Source organism: Protopterus annectens, chromosome 13.part0, assembly GCF_019279795.1.
Source record: "Protopterus annectens isolate FY-2018-M chromosome 13.part0, PAN1.0, whole genome shotgun sequence".
In the NCBI taxonomy this organism is placed as follows: domain Eukaryota; kingdom Metazoa; phylum Chordata; order Ceratodontiformes; family Protopteridae; genus Protopterus; species Protopterus annectens.
Window position 1 is genome coordinate 233,496,299 of NC_056747.1, and position 21,427 is coordinate 233,517,725.

The 21,427-nt window shown below is 46.2% G+C and overlaps 1 protein-coding gene across 1 annotated transcript in view; it reads left to right on the top strand.

Annotated features, from left to right (window-relative positions):
• LOC122787881 (RNA-binding protein FUS-like) overlaps positions 1 to 21,427 on the top strand; it is a 921,130-nt gene that overhangs the window by 461,644 nt on the left and 438,059 nt on the right. The window contains exon 6 of the mRNA XM_044054799.1: positions 19,735 to 20,654. Coding sequence (XP_043910734.1) covers positions 19,735 to 20,654 — 920 coding nt within the window. The remainder of the gene's footprint in view (positions 1 to 19,734; positions 20,655 to 21,427) is intronic.

Below are 21,427 nucleotides of genomic sequence, written 5' to 3' on the forward strand. Positions count from 1 at the left end.
CCCATATGATGTTCTTCATCTCACATTGCTGCAGTCCTTACACTTGGGTAGTCCGCTGTCCTCGGTCGGCCCGAATATCAAAGTATAAGGCTGACGTCGGTCAAGGCGCATTAGACTGACATCAGGACGTCAGGGTACAAATGCGCATGACCGACGTCATATCCTCAGTCTTTTTTGCCGCATGGTCCGATGCAGAAGCAGCGTTGCAAGTGCCGTTCTGCGTTCTGAAATTTTTCGAATTCGGAGTTTCAGACCGAGTCAAAGTTGGCCAAGTACCCCGTTGGGAAATATTTTAGTTTTTTCTTGCCTCAGTGGTTTACCGGATGTCAGAAAAAGTGAATAACTGTATTTCTTGTGGGAAACAGATACCGCATAGAGATTATCATACTTTGTGTATTCCTTGTTTAGGGCCTGAGCACGACGTTGTTGGGTGTCGCTTTTGTGCTAGATTCAATAAGCGCACTATTAAGAGAAGGTTAGATTGTGCCAGGTTAGTCTTCGGGAAGCGGTGCAATTACAATATGCCGTCGGATGCTCCGGCGTCCGCTTCTTCGAAGAAGCGCAAGGATAAAGCAGCTAAGCCCAGGGTAGACGAGTCGTCCGTACCGGACGCCGGTTCTTTAGAGGTGTCGGTGGAGCCGGTGGTTCCACCGGAGGTTTCTCTGGAGTCCCAGGGGGAGACCTTGTTATTGCAGGATGTGGCCTCTCAGGAGGCAGGTCAGGCTGAAGGGGCTTCTCAGGTTACTGTACTCCCCTCCCTTCCTAGGGTGGTTAGGCCTTCTCCTTCTGTTTCCAAGGCTTCTCCCAGAGGCAGGCCAGGTTTAGCTTCAGTTGGTGTCACTCCTAGTTCTTCAGGATCTGTGCCCAAGAAGCATATGCTTAAAATGGCAGAAGATTTGATTACCTTAATTAGAGGTTCTTTGCCCCCTCCTGATAAGAGGCCTAGGGTGGAACCTGAGTTGGGGAGTTTTGAGCAGGCTTCAGATGTTTCAGAGTCTTCGGCTGAAGACTTGCAGGAGTATTCTCCTTATTCTGATTCTGATGTGGATGATTCTACTCCTTCTGCTTCTCCTCCTGAGGATTTTTCTTTTCAGAGACTCTTCATTCCATGAGGGAGCATTTTAAGTGGGAAGGTCAGGATTTCTCTGATTCCAGGAAAAGGCTTAGGAATTTTTGTTTTACCCCAGCATAGGCCTTTGGCTATACCTCCTGTTCTGGATGTTGTGGAGGATGTGTTTGCAGAGGCTTCTCTTAATCCTGATTCTTTGCCTCCTGCTCCTGTTAAGCGGATAGGTATTATAGGGTGCCTGAAGCTCATAAGTTTCTTTTAAGAGTCCTAGGCGGACCCAGAAACTGTTAGTCAGGGGCCTAAGGGTGTTAAGGCTTCTGTTGTTAAAAATCCGGTTCCTCCAGATAAAGAGGCCAGGGCTTTGGATAGATGGGGAAAGAAAGTCTATACTTCTTCCACCCTAGCTATGAGGGCTCTAAATTGCCAGTTTCACATGTTGAAATACCAAAACTATCTACTGTCTCAATTGAAGTCTAAGGTAGATGCTCTGGCGGAAGGTATTGAGTGTAAAGAGTTACAGGATTTGGTACATGTCTCTGAACAAGTGGGTAAGCATTCGTTGCAATGTGGTTTTGATGCTGTACAGGCCTCGTCTAGGGTGGCTGCCACTGGGTCAGTTCTTCGCAGGCACGCCTGGCTGAGGGACCAGAATTTATCTGACCATGTTAAGACAAGGATTTTAGATGCTCCTTTACAATCTGATGTGTTATTTGGTTCACCTGTTGAGGCAGTCTTAAAGAAAATGGAAGACAAGGCTAAGTCTATGCAGACTGTTAAAGATTTTTTGCAGGTTCAGCCTCCGAAGTTTAGCAGAAATTGGCCTACCAAGGGGTGGACATATCCTTCTTATGATTCCCAGTCTAGGGGTAGGCCTAGACGTGGTAGGGGCAGAGCTCAGGGCTCTTTCAGGCCTAGAACAGGGAGTTCACCTGCAGTCTTCGGGTGAGGGCAGGGGTCAGTCCTTTCGTAAACAGACCCAATGACCTACCTTTTCAGCTGCCAGAGCCTTCTCGTCTGCCAGCACCTTTGGGAGGAAGGTTGGCACTTTTCAAAGAAAATTGGAGTTTAATTACCCAAGACAGATGGGTATTGGATATCATACACCAAGGTTACAGGTTTTATTTCCATACCTTGCCTCCTTTCAAAGGCATGCCAGACGTTCCTCCTCAGCAAAGAATAGAGGCTCACAAACAGATTTCTCTGCTGCTCCAAATAGGAGCCATACAGCCGGTCCCTCTGTCAGAAGTGGGCCTAGGATTTTATTCTCGTCTGTTCCTAGTACCAAAGAAGGGGAACACGTGGAGACCAATTTTGGATTTATCTATCCTCAACACTTATCTGGACATTCCCAAGTTCAAAATGTTGACGTTACAACAGCTTTTACCTCTGCTGGGCAAAGATCACTGGTTGGTGACTCTGGATCTCAAGGAGGCTTACCTTCATGTTCCTATCAGGCTAAGTTGCAGGAAGTATCTACGCTTTGGGCTGGGACTTCTCATTATCAGTTCTCTGCATTGCCCTTTGGCTTATCTACTGCCCAGAGTGTTCACGAAGGTTCTGGCTCCAGTGATAGCTTTCTTCAGGCTAAGAGGAATACAGATCTATCCTTATTTGGACGATTGCCTGATTCTGGCTCAAGGAAAGGAAGAACTTCTTCATCATCTACACTATGTGATAGCAGTGCTAAGATGCCTGGGGTATTCTGTGAACGAAATAAAGTCCAGTCTAGTACCCTCTCAGGACATGTGCTTTCTGGGTGTGAGACTGAATACAGCATCCCAGATGGCCTTTTTGACCCCGGACAAACAAAAGAATCTTTCTCTTTACTTCCATCAATTGTCTCATCAGTCCAGGCTGACTGCAAGGACAGTCCTTCAAGCCTTGGGGTTCATGGCATCTTGTATTCTGGTGCTTCCCAATGCCAGACTGCATATGAGGAAGCTACAATGGTATCTCAAAAATGTATGGACACAGCACTGCCAAGATATGGACACTGTCATTCAGATAATACCTTGCATTCAAAAGGAATTTTTGTGGTGGGCTCAGGAATGTCACCTAAACAAGGGACTGTCTGTGACCCGGCCAGAGGCGAGTCAGATTCTAACGACAGATGCCTCAGACATAGCTTGGGGAGCTCATCTAAATGGAAAGTGGATACAAGACAAGTGGCCTGCCAGACTTCTACATCTACATATCAACCTGAAGGAGATGTTAGCAGTCCAATTTGCATTAATAGCTTTCAAGGATTTACTTCTTCCAGGGCAGGTGTTGATTCTAACAGACAACACAACTGTCATGTGGTACATCAACAAGCAAGGGGGAATACATTCTTATCCTCTGTGCAGACAAGCAATGATTTTGTGAGAGACTGCTCTGTTTACAGCTAAATCTTCAGGCAAGGTTTCTGCCGGGAGCACAGAACTCCTTAGCAGATGTGTTGAGCAGACAAATTATGGATCCCCACGAGTGGAAATTGGATCCTCATGTATTTCAGAAATTGACAGTGTCATGGGGAACTCCAGACATAGATCTGTTCGCTTCTCCACTAAACTACCAGCTGCCAAAGTTTTGCACAAAAAGTTTTCATCCCACAGCTTGGAAAGTGGATGCTCTTTCATTCAATTGGAGCAATCTTCATGTGTATGCCTTTCCACCTCTGCCTCTCCTCCCAAAGGTACTTCTGAAGGTCAGACAGGACAAGCCAAAGATGATTTTAATAGCTCCAGATTGGCCTCGACAGCATTGGTACCCACTACTGAGAAGTCTGGTACGGGAGCCTCCATGGCCTTTACCTTCGATTCCACACCTGCTGTCTCAGGAGAACAGTCATTTACTCAATGTCAAACTTCACTCTCTTCACCTGACAGCCTGGCATATTCTGTTTTAAACCCTGGAGGGTTTCAGCTTCCACAGCAAGTTTTGAATGTTATTTTGGAAGCCAGAAGGCCTAGTACAAGGAAAGTGTACGCAGATAAATGGAAGAGATTTTTATTTTGGAGTGCAGCAAAAGCATTTGATGTTTCTAAGCCTAATTTAAGTGTGGCTCTTCAATATCTTACTGAGTTATTGGACAAAGGTCTGTCCTTCTCTTCTATTAAGATTCATGCTGCAGCAATTTCTGCTCACTATGATTGTGACCCACCATTGTTTTCTCATCCTTTGTTTAAGCAATTCCTTAGAGGGGCAAAGAATATAAGACCCCCACGGAGAGCTCCTACTCCTGCTTGGGATCTCAATTTTGTGTTGGAGAAACTCACTCTACAACCTTTTGAGCCTGCAGCTACTGCTGAGTTGAAATATTTATCATGGAAGACTGCTTTTTTGTTGGCCATTACCTCTGCAAGAAGGGTTTCTGAATTACAGGCCCTTATGGCAGTTGAGCCTTTCTTAATTTTCCATAAGGATAGGGTATCTTTGCGTACTAATCCTTCCTTTATGCCTAAGGTGGTTTCTAGTGTGTCTTTAAACAAAACTATTCATTTGCCTACCTTTTATGCAAACCCCCAAAATAAAGGGGAAAAGATTTTGCACACTTTGGATATGCACAGGCAGTTGCGATATTATTTGAGCAGAACTAAAGGGTTCAGGCAGTCTCAGCAGTTATTTGTTTCTTTTGCTTTGAGTTCTCAGGGCAAGCCTGTGTCAAAACAAACTATTTCTAAGTGGATTGGGTTTTGCATTGCTTTCTGTTATTCCCATCATGGCAAGGAGGTTCCAGCTGGGATTAGGCCTCATTCCACTAGGGCTACTGCCACTTCAACAGCTTTTTTAAGGGGGGTGGCAACTAAAGATATTTTGGAGGCAGCTACTTGGAGTTCTGTGCATACTTTCTCTAAGCATTATCACCTTCCACTTTACTCTAAATCTAGGGCTGGTTTTGCCACTGCTATTTTACAGGGCATTTTGGCAGCTCCTGCTTCTTTATAGTTGTGCCATCCTCCCTTACCTCTGCTTTGGGATTCTACCCAAGTGTAAGGACTGCAGCAATGTGAGATGAAGAACATAGTACAGTTTTGTACCTACCATAAATGTAGATGTTCGAAGATCCACATTGCTGCAGTCCAATTTACCCTCCCTCCTTCCCCTCTGTAGTTAGAGGCGGTTGTGTGGGTTGGATTGTAAATATTGTATATATTGTATATATTGTACATCTTATTAGTACTAGGGTGGTTGGTTGTTTGGTTGTTGTCTTTGGGTTTTGACCTTTCTTGTTAGGGTCTTCTGACATCTGGGGCAAGAAAAGACTGAGGATATGACGTCGGTCATGCGCATTTGTACCCCGACGTCCTGATGTCAGTCTAATGCGCCTTGACCGACGTCAGCCTTATACTTTGATATTCGGGCCGACCGAGGACAGCGGACTACCCAAGTGTAAGGACTGCAGCAATGTGGATCTTCGAACATCTACATTTATGGTAGGTACAAAACTGTACTTTATGACTGCAGTTGCATATCTATCGGACATCTACATTTATGGTAGGTACAAAACTGTACTTTCGCAAGTATCGGTCGGCTAGCTCCTGAGATTTTTGAATCGAATTTCAGCCCAAAGTCTTGTCTAAAGCCAAGTACCCCGTTGGGGAAACTTTTCTTGCCTCAGACCGATGTCAGACAAAGTTAATAACTGCATTTCTTGTGGGAAGCAAATACCTCATAAGGATTTTCATTCTTATTGTATTCCTTGCCTAGGCCCAGACCACGACGTCTCTGGTTGTCTGTTTTGTGCTAGGTTCAACAAACGTACAATCAAACGTCAGGCAGATTTCGCCCGACATTATTTTGGCAGAAAATTTAACTATAGCATGTCGTCGGAGCAACCAACATCAGCAATGATTAAAAAACGCAAGGATAAGGACAGGCAACCAAGGCCAAGACCAGATACAGAGGCCTCAGCAAGGCCTGCTGCCGGTTCTCCAGTTTTCAGCGAAGTGCCTACGCAGCCCCATGACTACCGCTGATTTAGAAATTCTGATGGCCTCCCAGACCGAATCAGCTGGGCCTCAGGAGCTGGTTCCATCTCACCCCTCGGACACCAACCCTGACAGTGATTCGGAGATTTTGGACAGGCCTTCGGTTTCTGAAGGTGTCTTCAAACCGACAACTATCTCTATTAAGTCTTATGCTAAACTTAAAGCCCCCTTAAAAGTTAGGAAACCGGGTCCACAGAGCCCCCCCCCCCCCCACAGGCCCCTATGCCTAAAAAACAGATGCTTTAGATGGCTGAGGATTTAATTACCCTTATCAGGGGTTCACAACCCCCTCCTGACAAAAGGCCTAGGCTGGAGGAAGATTATCCTTCCTCTGACCAAGTATCCATTTCCTCCGCTAACTCTGAGGACCAGGATTATTCCTTCCCTCCTTATGAAGACTCAGATGCTGAAGAGTAAATTCCCTCTGTCTCCCCCCCCCCCTGAAGACATTTCTTTTGGGGAAACTTTATACACCATGAGGGAACACTTCCACTGGGAAGGCCAAGATTACTCTGACTCTAAGAAAAGACTCAGTGAGTTTCTTCTTCTTCCACAGCATAGACCCCTTGCAATTCCTCCAGTTTTAGACATTTTGGATGATGTTTACACCGAATCTAGTCTAAACCCAGATTCCTTACCTCCTGCACCAGCTAAACCAGACCGATACTACCGAGTTCCTGATTCTCATAAGTTTCTATATAAAAGCCCTGTTGCAGACCCCAAATCCATTTCCCAGGGTCCCAAAGGGGTTAAGGCCTCTACTGCTAAGAATCCACTACCTTCTGAAAGAGATTCCAGAGCATTAGAAAGATGGGGGAAGAAAGTGTATACGTCTGCCACTTTGGCCATGAGGGCCTTAAACTGCCAATTTCACATGCTAAAATACCAGCAGTACTTGATTACACAGTTAAAGCAGAAAATGATCCCTCTGACAGATCAACCTGATATCAAAGAGATGCAGGATTTGCTGCATGCAGCAGAACAGGTGGGAAAGCATACCTTACAGTGTGGTTTTAATTCATTGGAAGCCTCATGTAGAGCAGCTGTCACAGTATCCGTAATACGTACACATGCTTGGCTAAAAGAGCAAGCCTTACCAGAACATGTCAAAGCAAAGTTATTGGATTCTCCATTGCAGAAAGATGTGTTATTTGGTGTTAAAGCAGAGGAAGTTTTAAAGAAAATGGAAGAAAAGGCAAAATCTATGCAGACAGTTAGATTTTTTACAGGTACAACCTCCTCGTTTCAGCAGAAACTGGCCATCAAAAAACTGGTCCTTTCCTGCATCAGACAGACCCCAAAGGGGTAGGTACAGACGCCCAAGGGGCAGAGGCCAGCCACAAGGTTCTTTCAGGCCTAGACAATGGCATACAACAACTCGGAGGTGGAGACGAAAGATCTCAACCCTTCAGGAAACAAACACAATGACTTCCCTCTTCGCCTACTAAGCAAAATTGCCCTGGCAGCACCTTTGGGAGGAAAACTGGCTCTATTTCCACAAAATTGGCGCATCATAACAAAGGACAAATGGGTCCTGGATATTATTACCCGAGGCTACAGATTTCATTTTCACACTTTACCACGGATGAGAGGCATGCCAAATCTGCCTCCAAACCTATGGGCAGAGGCACAAACGCAAATTTCAGCTCTCATGGATATGAAAGCAATTCAAAAGGTACCTACAAAGGAGCAAGGTCAAGGTTTTTACTCAAGACTATTTCTAGTACCAAGAAAGGACAAAGCCTGGCGACCCATTTTAGACCTCTCAATTCTAAACACATACCTGGAGGTACCCAAATTCAAAATGCTCACACTACAGCTGCTTCTTCCCATGCTGGGTAAGGAGTCTTGGCTGGTAACATTGGACCTCAGAGGCATACCTGCATGTCCCTATCAGACAAGATTGCAGAAGATACCTCAGATTTTTGGCAGGTACAATGCATTATCAATTCTCTGCATTGCCCTTTGGCTTATCTACTGCGCCCAGAGTATTTACGAAATGCCTGGCATAATTGCATACTGCAGGCAACGAGGAATACAAATTTATCCATATCTGGACGACTGCCTGATCCAAGCGGACAACAAGGCCATTCTATTACAGCATCTGGCGTTTGTAACAAAGCTGCTAAATTGCCTAGGGTACACAGTAAACTAAAAGAAGTCAAAGCTGATACCCTCACAAGGCGGAATATTCCTGGGTGCCAGCTTAAATACAACGGCCCAGATGGCTTATCTCACACCAGACAAACAAAAACAACTGACTCAATACTTCAGAAAGATGGCAACTTTTACCCAGCTCACTGCAAGGAAAATCCTGCAGGCATTGGGGTTCATGGCATCCTGCATTCAACTAATTCCACATGCAAAGCTGCATATGAGGAAATTACAATGGTACCTGAAAAGTTTATGGACTCAACACAGGCACAGCCTCGAAACAAGTATACTTCTCATTCCCTGCCTTCAAAAAGAGTTCCTATGGTGCGCTCAAGCATGTCAAATAAACAAGGGTCTTCCTTTTGTCTTACCTCCAGCAAACCAAACTATGAAAACAGATTCTTCAGACTACGCCTGGGGAGCACACATGGCAGGACAGTGCATACAGGGCAAATGGTCTGCAAAACAAATGCATCTACACATCAACCAAAAGGAGATGCTAGCTGTGCAAAATGCACTGACAGCCTTCAAGGACCTCTTGCATCCAGGACAACTACTGATAAGGACAGACAACACCACAGTTATGTGGTACATAAACAAACAGGGAGGAACACACTCCTACCCTTTATGCAGACAGGCAATGACCTTATGGAACACAGCATTGACTTACAAGTACAACTGCAAGCACAATTCCTGCCAGGAAAGGAGAACATATTGGCAGACGAATTAAGCAAAAATTTGGCAGATCCTCATGAGTGGAGACTACACCCACAAGTATTTTCAATGATAACTCAAAGGTGGGGACGCCCAGACATGGATCTATTTGCCTCCCCCAACAATTGCCAACTACAGAAATTTTGCACAAGGACTTATCATTCCCTAGCCTGGAAAGTGGACACCCTATCATTCAGTTGGACAGCATTGACAGTCTATGCCTTCCCACCACTACCTCTCTTGACCAAGGTATTACTGAAAGTCAGATCAGAAAGACCACAAATGATAATTATTGCTCCGGACTGGCCACGTCAGCACTGGTACCCATTACTAAGGACCTTGACTCACAGCCCTCCATGGATCTCACCTCAATTCCCACTTCTATTAACTCAGCAAAACTCTCAGATCTTTCACAGTCAGCTCAGGACTTTAAATTTAGCTGCATGGAGAATACCTTGAATTATCAATCAACACTTCTCTCAAAGGATGCCCTGAATGTCATTTTGGAGGCCAGGAGGCCCAGCACCAGAAAAACTTACTCGGACAAATGGAAAAGATTTTGTGCATGGAACCAGGCTAAAGGCCAAAATCCTTGGATACCAAACATTCCTCAAATGCTGCAATACTTAACTGAGATGCTACACAAAGGCCTTTCTTTCTCATCCATTAAGATCCATGCTTCAGCCATTTCAGCTCAGTATAATACGGATCCTCCCATATTCTCACACCCTTTACTAAGGCAGTTTCTCAGAGGGGCTAAGAATATAAGACCCCCCAAAAACTCCCCAACGCCAGCTTGGAATATCAACTTCGTTTTAGAAAATTTAACACTGCCTCCTTTCGAACCAGCCTTCTCAGCAGAAATACAATATTTGTCATGGAAAACAGCTCTGTTGCTGGCTATCACCTCAGCACGCAGGGTCTCAGAACTACAGGCACTTATGGCAGTGGAACCTTTCATCATTTTCCATCAGGACAGAGTCTCTTTACGAACTAAACCTACCTTTATGCCAAAAGTAGTATCCAGTGTGGCTTTGAATCAGACCATTCATTTACCCATCTTTTATCCAAACCCCCAGAATATAGGAGAAAGACTCCTTCACTCTTTGGACATTCACAGACAGCTATGTTACTATTTGGATAAGACAAAGACCTTCAGAAAAACTGACCAACTCTTTGTATCCTATGCTACAGGTTCACAAGGAAAGGCTATTTCAAAACAGACCATCTCCAAATGGATAGCACATTGTATCCGCTTTTGCTACTCGCACCATGGGAAAGCCTGTTAATATTGGGTCCCATTCTACTAGGGCTACAGCAACCGCAGCAGCCTTTCTCAGGGGGGTTCCAACCAAGGACATTCTGGAGGCAGCTACTTGGAGTTCAGTGCACACCTTTACCAAGCACTACCACCTTCCATTATACTCAAAAACCAGAGCTGGTTTTGCCACTGCAGTTCTGCAGGGCATCCTAGCTTCACCTAACCCAGTTTAGTACCAGCCACCCATCCATAGCTTTGGGATTCAACCCAAGTGTGATGACTGTAGCAGTATAACACGATGAACATAGTACAGTTTTGTACCTACCATAAATGTAGATGTTCGAGTGTATATACTGCTGCAGTCCAGGTTACCCTCCCACCATCCCCTCTACATACCAGGGTGTTAGTTATAACTCCATGTACATCAGTCTATTGGATGCATGTCTATATGGTGTATTTGCTAACAGCTAGTACTATTGTTTATCTACTAAGGTATTTTTGCATAGTTATTTGTATTGCCTTCCTAGTTGGGGGCACCTGACATCTGGGGCAAGAAAAACTGAAGAAAATGGCGTCGGCTGCCTCTTTTATCCCCCTGTCGCACTGACGTCAGGGAAGAAGCGATGACAACCGACGCCGGACCAAGACTTTGGGATTCGGCCGACTGCGGGACCGCCTGACGGCAGGATAACCCAAGTGTGATGACTGCAGCAGTATATACACTCGAACATCTACATTTATGGTAGGTACAAAACTGTACTTTTTATGGAAAACTGATAAACACAGGTGTACTTTCTCCCCCCCCTGATGGAAAGGGCTGGTGAGAAACCTAATACTTTGTCTCAACATGTGAACCTGTTGGTGCAGCTGTAGGGGGCTTTGAAACACCCACGCTTGGAAACAGGTTGTCTGCTTGGATGATTCTGAGAGGACTTCCTTAAAATTGTGAGGGAAGCTAGGAGGCCTTAATGCAAGGGTGTCCTGCCTAGCTAAGTGGAAGAGATGTTCCTTTCATGACAAAGGAGGAATAGACAGTGAATCTGCAGTAAGCTGATGTAAACCAGATTGGCCTGTGTCTTGGTGTGATGGTCCATTATCATCAGTCTGCCATAACTGTGGGTCCTTGTTTGACATCCTTGTAAGCTGTTGCAGTTCCTAAAAGATATTACACTTCAGACAGCTAAGAAGGTAGTGACTCACCTGTGACAGTTGAACTTTGTCCTGGAAAAAGTTAAATGTTAAGTTGTCAATCTCGCCTTCATTCTTGCTGGATGGGTTCGGAGCCGATCCTCGGCTCCAACTCGGCCAATACTAAAGCTCGAGAGTTAATTCCACCGGCTCGAGGCTCCTCTATATCCCACAATGCTAGGCGGTAACTACCCAGATCTCGTTTGCCGCTATAGCTGACGAGGTGCTTTTCTACCGGCTCAGGCAGGTGAGTTAGAGTTTTTACCATATTAGGTATTTCTTAACCCCCCCCTTTTTTTTGTCTCATAACCTTTTTAGTTTAATTAAATATTTAGATAATGACCCCTGTTTTTTCGGGTCTATATTCCCTTCCTTTTCTTCCCTTATCTTATAGGCCTTCGGCCCCTCCCTTCCTCCAGTCCTTTAGTGTGACTAAATTAGTTGTTTTTTAGTTAAGGGCTTGAGAGTGTGTGTGTGTGTGTGTGTGTGTGTGTGTGTGTGTGTGTGTGTGTAGCTTGTGTAGCTTGTGTAGCTTGTGTAGCTTGTGTAGCTTGTGTTAGCCTTAATAAATTAATAATTTCTTCAGTAGAGGGTGTGTCTGTAGTGTGTCTGTGTTGTTGTCAGGCACTCCTTTTACGATGTCAAAAGACTCTAAGGTCTCAGGCTTCAAGAAGTGTGACTCGTGCTGTCAGAAAATGTCTCTGACAGACTGTCACACTTCTTGTGTATTGCCTGGGACCTTTCCACCTGCAGAACTCTTGTGCTGTTTGTCATGGTTTTAGCCCTAGAGTCCTGCAGGAACGCAAGAACAAATTAATCTTGCGGGGCTTATTAAAGCCTGAAGGCCCCCCGACTCAGTCTGTGTCGGGGAAGCCTTCTAAAACATCCAAACAGTCAGCTCCGGTTTCAGAGTCGACTGCTGGAAAGATTGTCGGCTTCGACATCGGCTCCAAGCCTCATACTGTTACCTCTGCTCCGGCTGGAGCCGAGGCTGATAAAACTCCGTTGGCTCCGATACTCTTATCGGAGCCACAGTCTAGGAAGAGGTCCAGATCCCCCTCTATTGGCTCCGTGCATTCGGCGCCAGGATCCCCTCTTCTTTCTGAACGGAGTCATAAAACTCATTCCTCACGGTCTTCCAGGTTATCTGACCACGATTTGCAAAGGGTAGTGAGTAGACTTCTCAAGTCCGAGGCACTGGCCCAAATGCTGCATAGCCCGACTCACCAGTCAGTGGCTATTTCCATTCCCCAATACATACCTCCTCCGACTCCTTTGAGTTCGGAGCCAGGGCTTGTCGGAGCCATGATTGTCGGTGCGTCGGATCCGATACCTTCCCTTTCGGCTCAGTCGTCTGCTCCGATCTCCTCCTTGGAGGGATCTCGGCGCCGAACTTCCCTCGTCTGCTCCGAGGGGGCGAGTGACTTCGGACCCTTGTCCGACCCCGCTCTCCCTCTCGGGGCTTCGGCGCTGGTGAGTTCGGCTCCATCGGCTTCGGAGCCGTCCCTGTCGGTGCCGGGGGAGGTCCTTGTCTCTTCGGAGCGGGGGCCACTGGCCTTGCTTGACAGGGGTGCCTTCGAGGTCATGCAGAGCGTGCTAGATCCAGGTTCTGCCCCACAGTCGGCTCCTTCAGCCCCCCCATCTACAGTGGCTGCGGTGATTTCTACTCACCCCCTTGTCTTAGACCGCAGAGTGCCAACTCCTCAAGTTTCCCCACTGGGAATTTCCTCCTCTTCCGAGGCCTCTCTGACCCTGTAGGAGATCCCCCAAGGAAGAGACAGTGCAAGAGGAAGCACATTGACTCCCCTGAGTCTATCACCTCTGACACTGACTTAGAGAAATCCGAAGGTTCCCCTCTATCCCCCTCTGAGGAGGTCTCCTTTGCTGACATCCTTGAGATCCTGAAACAGAGGGGGAACTGGCCAGCCCTCAACCCTTTGGAGGATGAGTCAGTGTATCTTGAGGCGTTTGGCTCTCGCCCTTCTACCTCCTGGGTGTCCCCCTCCCTTTGACCCCCTTATGGAAGTGGTGGCAAGGAAGGCTTGGACTGCTCCTGATTCAGTGGAACCCACCCCGAGGAGACCATCTAAATTTATTACTGCCCCTAGAGATAAAGATTTTTTATCCAAAGTTGTCCCTGTTGATGCCATGGTGGTGGCTGTGGCCACTAAGGAGTTAGCTGATCCTTCGGTTCCTGTCCATCCTCCTAATAAGGAATCTAGGACCATGGACAGGTACGGCAAGCGGATGTTCTCATCAGCGACCTTTTCAATGCGTTCGCTAAATTACTTATGCCACTTCACTCGTCTCCAGAGAGATTTACTCAAGGATATGGGTGAACTGATAAAGGATCCTAAAGCTGAGGGGTTCGAAGACGCAATGAACTCCCATTTGGCAACCCTGAATTCCATCGTTAACTCCTCCATGCGGCTGGTCTCATATGCTGCAGATGGGGCGAGTAGAGCCGCAGGCACGGGTATTGCCTTACGACGTCACGCCTGGATGCGGCTATGAAACTTTGCGGACCCTTTCAAGGCGTCCTTCACCAATTCTCCCTTTGATGGATCATCCTTGTTTGGTCCACAGGTGAAGGATACATTGACCAGGTGCAAGGTAGAAGGTAAGACTCTCTCTGCCGTAGCAGTCAGTTTTTCTACCCCTTCTAGACCCTATCCCAAAGGTCAGAGGGGAGGAAAGATGTGGTTCTGCAAACAATCCCAGGGAGTCTCATCTGACGCACAAGGCCGATTCCCCTCTAGAGGCAGAGGGGGGAATAATAATAGACGCCGCCCTAGAGGCAGAGTAGGTCCGCAAAACCAGGGTAGCAGAGAAATGTTCTCTGACAGACCCTTTCAGCATCCCTGAGGAGCTGCCAGTCTGTCCACTTTCGGAGGCAGTCGGGGGAAGGTTATCCCTGTTCCCAAAAGCCTGGCTTTCCCTTACTCAAGACAAATGGGTACAGTCGATCATATCCGAGGGTTACAAAAATCCCTTTATTCACATCCCAACCCAAAAGATCCCTTCCAGACGTTCCACCCGGTCTAAGGGAACAAGCAGCATTAGAAATTTCAAAGCTGCTATCAAAAAGAGCTATCCAGTCAGTCCCAGCAGACCAGCAAGGATCCGGAATCTACTCCAAATTCTTTTTGGTACCAAAAAAAAACAGGGGACTGGAGACCCATACTGGATCTCAGCTACTTAAACAAGTATGTCAGGAAAACAAAATTCCGGATGGTCCCGCTACAGACCATTCTACCCTTCTTGGGTCAGGACAATTGGATGTGCTCGATAGATCTTCAGGACGCGTACTGCCACATCAAGATGAACAGACGCTCCAGGAGATATCTCCGCTTCAGGCTGGGAGCCAGTCACTACCAGTTCAGGACCCTGCCCTTTGGTCTCACTACAGCCCCCCGTGTGTTTACCAAATGCATGGCAGTGGTCGCGGCTCACTTGAGACGTCAAGGATTCCAGGTGTTTCCATATTTAGACGACTGGCTCCTTACCACCACCACCACCACCAGACATCAGATTCTTCTATCCAGGGACTTCACCATCCAATCTTGCCAAGCTCTAGGCATTTCGATAAATTTGCCTTGTCGCCTTGTCAATCTATTACCTTTATAGGCGCCACCTTAGACACACTCAATCTTTCAGCCAGACTCACAGAGCAGGGAGTGTCAGACGTTCGGAACCAAGTTTCTCTTCTCTTACAATGCAACAAAGTCAAAGCCAGACTAGTTTTGAAGGTGTTAGGACTCATGGCAGCAGCTATTCCCCTTCTCCCCTTAGCTCGCTTTCACATGAGGATCCTCCAATGGATGCTGTTTACTCAATGGTCACGCTATAGTCCATTCTACCCTTCTTGGGTCAGGACAATTGGATGTGCTCGATAGATCTTCAGGACGCATACTACCACATCAAGATGAACAGACGCTCCAGGAGATATCTCCGCTTCAGGCTGGGAGCCAGTCACTACCGGTTCAGGGCCCTGCCCTTTGGTCTCACTACAGCCCCCCGTGTGTTTACCAAATGCATGGCAGTAGTCGCGGCTCACTTGAGACGTCAAGGATTCCAGGTGTTTCCATATTTAGACGACTGGCTCCTTTCCGCCACCACCAGACATCAGCTTCTTCTATCCAGGGACTTCACCATCCAATCTTGCCAAGCTCTAGGCATTTCGATAAATTTTGAAAAATCTGCCTTGTCGCCTTGTCAATCTATTACCTTTATAGGCACCACCTTAGATACACTTAATCTTTCAGCCAGACTCACAGAGCAGAGTGTGTCAGACATTCGAAAGCAAGTTTCCCTTCTCTTACAATGCAACAAAGTCAAAGCCAGACTAGTTTTGAAGGTGTTAGGACTCATGGCAGCAGCTATTCCCCTTCTCCCCTTAGCTCGCTTTCACATGAGGATCCTCCAATGGATGCTGTTTACTCAATGGTCCTTTCAACAGCTCCCGATGTCCCATACCATTTTGATAACTCAATCATGCAAGAATCAACTGTCTTGGTGGATCCCATCACCTCAACTTCTCTGAGGAAAGACCCTTCATCCCCCCCCCCCCCCCAGTCGCCACGTTGACAACAGACGCCTCCCTGATCGGGTGGGGGGGGGCATTATCAGGGCAGGACAGTCCAAGGCACGTGGCAACCTTTCGAGTGCCACTTGCACATAAACGTCTTAGAGATGAGAGCAGTGCTTTTAGCGTTGCAAGCCCTTCACGACTCTCATCCCACTGGGACTATTGCAATTCAAACGGACAACATGTCCGTAGTGTGGTACTTCAACAAACCAGGCGGAACCAGATCATACCCTTTGTCGAGCGGCACTCAGACTTTGGCAATGGGCGATCTCTTCTCAGCGTTTTCTGATAGCAACGCACATTCCCGGGAAATCCAACATTATTGCAGATAAATTGAGCAGGACAATTCTCATGCCCCACGAGTGGTCTCTAAAGAAATCAGTTGTAGAAGAAGTATTCCTAAGATGGGGCCAGCCTTGCTGCGATCTTTTTGCTACTCCCCAAAACAGCAAGTGTCACGACTTCTTCACTCTCTTCCCGTTACCAGGCCATCCCACCAGAGACGCTCTAGTCCACGATTGGACCCGGGGACTTCTATATGCCTTTCCCCCCTTTCCACTGATATCTCAACTAATTCAGAAAGCCATCACCTTGAGAGTGACAATGATCCTCATTGCCCCTTACTGGCCTCGACAAATATGGTTTCCGTTTCTTCATAGTTACCTTTTGGAGCAGCCTTGGCATCTGGACACAGTACCAGATCTGATAACCCACCAATCGGGTCAGCTGCACCATTCTCTGCCTTCTCTAAACCTCACAGCGTGGTTTTTCCGATTCCAACCTTAGCCAGGCTTCCCTCAATATCTCGCTCGGTCCGAGATATCTTGATAGCCTCTCATAAATCTTCTACCCGGAAGATTTATAGTAGCAAATGGAAACGCTTCTCTTTTTGGGCAACATCAAAAAACATAGATCCCTTTACTGCACCTATCCAGTCTATTCTAGACTTTCTAGCAGAACTCTTTCATTTAGGATCATCTGCATCTACCATTAGAGTTCAGTTGGCTGCCATATCTAATTTTCATGTTGGTGTTTCAGAGTCTAGCATCATGGCTCACAAACTCTGTAAAGCCTTTTAAGGGCGATTTCTTCTCAAACCTCCAATCAAAGATCCCCCGCCTCAATGGGGTTTGAACTTGGTTCTGGCATCCTTAATCCTTCCCCCCTTCGAACCGGCGGCTTCATGTTCTCTGAAGTTGCTTTCTTGGAAGACACTTTTTCTGGTAGCTATAACTTCAGCGAGAAGGGTATCTGAACTCCATGCTCTGTGCAGTCGTCCTCCTTACTTAGTGTTTCACAAAGATAGGGTATCCCTCCGTACTAATCCATCCTTTTTGCCTAAAGTTTCCTCTCAAGTAAACCTAAACCAAATTATTGATCTCCCCATTTTTTTCCCTAACTATTCGAACAGGTCGGAACAAAAGCTACATTTTTTGGATGTTCTTCGCCAAATTAGATATTACTTAGACAGGACTAAACAATTCAGGAAACCTAATCAATTGTTTCTGTCATATGCGGAAGGGAAATTGGGCCTTCCTGTTACTAAAGTATCCCTCTCTAGATGGCTCACCTCTACAATTACCTTCATCTATGAGATCAGACATCAAAAACTACCCTCAAGACCTAGAGCTCATTCAACTAGGGCATTAGCTACATCCGTAGCTTTTCAGGATAGGCTGCCAATAGATTCCATTTGTGCAGCAGCCACCTGGGCTTCTCCTCATACATTCATTTCACATTACAAATTGGACATGGTTTCCAGAAGCCGTGCCAATTTTGGTTCCACTGTTCTCAAGAGTCTGTTCCGATAGGCCACCTGGGATAAGGTGCTAGGGAAGCTGTCCCATCCAGCAAGAATGAAGGCGAGATTGACAACTTAACATTAAGAAGTTATGTACCTACCATAACGTTCCATGTTAGTTGTCTTCTTCTCGCCTTCTTTCTTGTGTCCCACTCTCCTTCCCCCAAGCCTGGACAGACCGACAGGAATTCAGTTTGTGTTCTTCCTCTGGAAGTTGTCATTCCCACACGTTCTTCCACCTCTTTTCTCCTTTCTGAGGTCTGCGATACCTTTTACGCAGGGTTGCTTGGTATAGCTATCAAACGAGATCTGAATAGTTACCGCCTAGCATTGTGGGATATAGGGGAGCCTCGAGCCGGTGGAATTAGCTCTCGAGCTTTAGTATTGGCCGAGTCGGAGCCGAGGATCGGCTCCGAACCCATCCAGCAAGAAAGAAGGTGAGAAGAAGACAACTAACATGGAACGTTATGGTAGGTACATAACTTCTTATTTTGTTAGATGCGGTCACAAAGAGAACTGTAAGCGATCCATAGTTTCCAGTATATTTTTAATATGCAGCACAGAGGTAAAACTGAGTAGTGTTTTGCCTTTTGCAGGTAGTTAGGTCTTCAAACATGCCATTTCAAAATTGCTGTCCCGTTATATTGCTTTACTTTATCCATTTCATTGATACACCTTGAAAGGGCATGCTGTGCTACCATCATAATAGCTACACCCATTGTAGTTGTTGAGCACCAAGGTCTTTATGGAGGCATCTCAGTCTGTCCAGATCTTCTCCAAACATGGCAGACTAAATGCTGCATCTCTGGTAACAGTTATGCAAGGACTTCTGCTGTTGCCACCCAAATAAAGCTCTGAAAATCTTCCCAGTATCTTTAAATACTGCTGCTGTAATCATTAAAATAAATATAATTTAATTAACGTGTAGTAGGTAATTTAGTATAGTTTCCCCTCCATCCCGTATTTTCTTTTGACATCCTAGGGTAGAGGTAGGTATTGGACCATTGTCAACTGTAGCCTCTTATGTCTCCTGTCCTAAAGTGTGTCCAGAGTCTTCTGGTGTGGCTGTCTGTGGAAGATCCAAGATTCACAGGTAGTTTGGCTGGAAAATTCCAGAGCCTAGTCATGGGAGGGGTCTCTCCTTTCCTAGGAGTCTGTCCTGGAACTGATAAGGAAAGTGTTACTGAAGCTGTTGGCGTAAGAGTAAGATGCATTCGTAGATGTTCACTCTTTGATGGGATGGCTTCCCCTGGAAGCTGTTAACACAGCCAGGGGAGGGTGTACAAAGCTGTGAAAGTCAGTCCATACACTGGATCTGATTACTGTAACAGTGATTTCCAGCATGTACCTTTACGGTACGCTTGTTGCAGAATTTATCATTTTCATGACTGGTTTATCTGTTGCTTATTTGCATTAGTGCCATGTGATTTTTTTTTTTTTTTTTTTTTTTTAAATGGATAAGAAAATGTGTATCTTGATAGAGAACAAGTACCCCTGAAGACCAGTTTTGAAAGAATGCTGTACGAGACTGGGTCAAGGTATCTGTTGCTGGCTGCAGTCTCTAAGGCTCAGTATGGTACGCACTTTTTTATGTAGTAAACTAGGCTGTAAATATTTTGTGCTGCCTCGCTTTACTGTCCAAACGTGGAGTACAACTCCTTTATTTTTATTGTGGAAAAACTTTTTTGTACTAAGTTTGTGTACCAGAGATTTACATAAAATCTACTAAATTTAAACTTGCTCTCTTCAGTTTATAGAAAAATGCAGTTTCAGTTCTTTTGTTGAGGAGCACTAGGTCGGATGTACACTGCATTTAGTTCACTTATTACTGAGTGTTGAGTTGTGGAGACTGACAAGGATTAATGGCTTTTATTGTAAAATTGACTGCCTGAGTACTCCAAAGATGTGGTTTTGGTGAAAGATGAAATTGAAGATTTCGTGTCAAATATTTTGGTTGTGTTCTTATTTTTCTTTTGTCTGCACTTTCAGCTATGATAAAGGATCGGGATCTTATGGCCAACAATTTAATTATAGTCAGCCACCACCACAGCAACAGAGTTCATATGGGCAGCAAGGTTCATATGGTCAGCCACCACCTCCTCCACCACCACCACCATCATCGTCGTCATCATCATCATCACAGCAGCAAGGTTCATATGGTCAGCCACCACAGTCACAGTCGTCACAGCAGCAAGGTTCATATGGACAGCCACCACCACCACCACCATCATCACAGCAGCAAGGTTCATATGGACAGCCACCACCATCATCACAGCAGCAAGGTTCATATGGACAGCCACCACCATCATCACAGCAACAAGGTTCATATGGGCAATGGCAGCAAGGTTCATATGGGCAACATTCTGGGCCACCGCAACAGGACAACTACGGATATCAGTCTAGCCCACCGCAACGTGACAGCTATGGACAGCAGTCTGGCCCACCGCAACGAGACAGCTATGGACAGCAGTCTGGCCCACCGCAACGAGACAGCTATGGACAGCAGTCTGGCCCTCCGCAACGAGACAGCTATGGACAGCAGTCTGGCCCTCCGCAACGAGACAGCTATGGACAGCAGTCTAGCCCACCGCAACGAGACAGCTATGGACAGCAGTCTAGCCCACCGCAACGAGACAGCTATGGACAGCAGTCTGGCCCACCGCAGCGTGACAGCTATGGACAGCAGTCTGGCCCACCGCAGCGTGACAGCTATGGACAGCAGTCTGGCCCACCGCAGCGCGACAGCTATGGACAGCAGTCTGGCCCTCCGCAGCGCGACAGCTATGGACAGCAGTCTGGCCCTCCGCAGCGCGACAGCTATGGACAGCAGTCTGGCCCTCCGCAGCGCGACAGCTATGGACAGCAGTCTGGCCCACCACAGCGTGACAGCTATGGACAGTATGGTCGAGGTAAGAGGGTTTCTTGATTGCTTACATTTTGAATTTGTTAGCAACTCCTATTTTCCAGTTTAGTTTTTTTTTGCAGTGTATTGTTGAATGTGTTTATCTAATGGATCATTACTGCATTATCTTTCCTGGACTTTGCAAGATTGTATTTGAATTCCACATACACAAGGTATTCTTTCCAGCTGGCTCTGAGAACAAGTACTGTTTACAGGAATTTTTAAAATTGATCAGTTCTTTCAAATACTACATTTTAAACAAATAGTTTTTATGCTTTGTAATTTAATATTAAGTACTGAAACCAGCACCAGCTTCTGGATAATCTGGAAAGATCAGTGGGTAGTTGGTAATGTTTGGTTATTGTATATTCTTTTATATGATATTAACGGTTGAATAGTAGTCTTCAGTAGGCAATACAGATTTACTCTCCAGATCTCTTGGGTAGAATCACCCTTAAACCGCCTTGATGACATCATTAAGGAGGTACAGTGAGACCACCAGGAGGCACTTGCCCCCATTGCCTAGGAAGACAAATGTGTTGTCTTCCCAGGAATTGTTTAGTTTTGTCAGTGTATCTAAAGCCAGTACTGTGGTGTCGGTAGCAGCCCTGAAACAGGGATGCTCACCTGTACTCTGGCATGGCTTCCATGACTGTATTCAGATGTTCTTCGTGTTTCACTGTTGCAGTCAATCACATTTGGGTTATCCCTGCCAGGGTAGCCTTCAGCCGGCCCAAATACCAGAGACTTAGTATTTCTGCGTCGGTTGCTGTCGCTTGA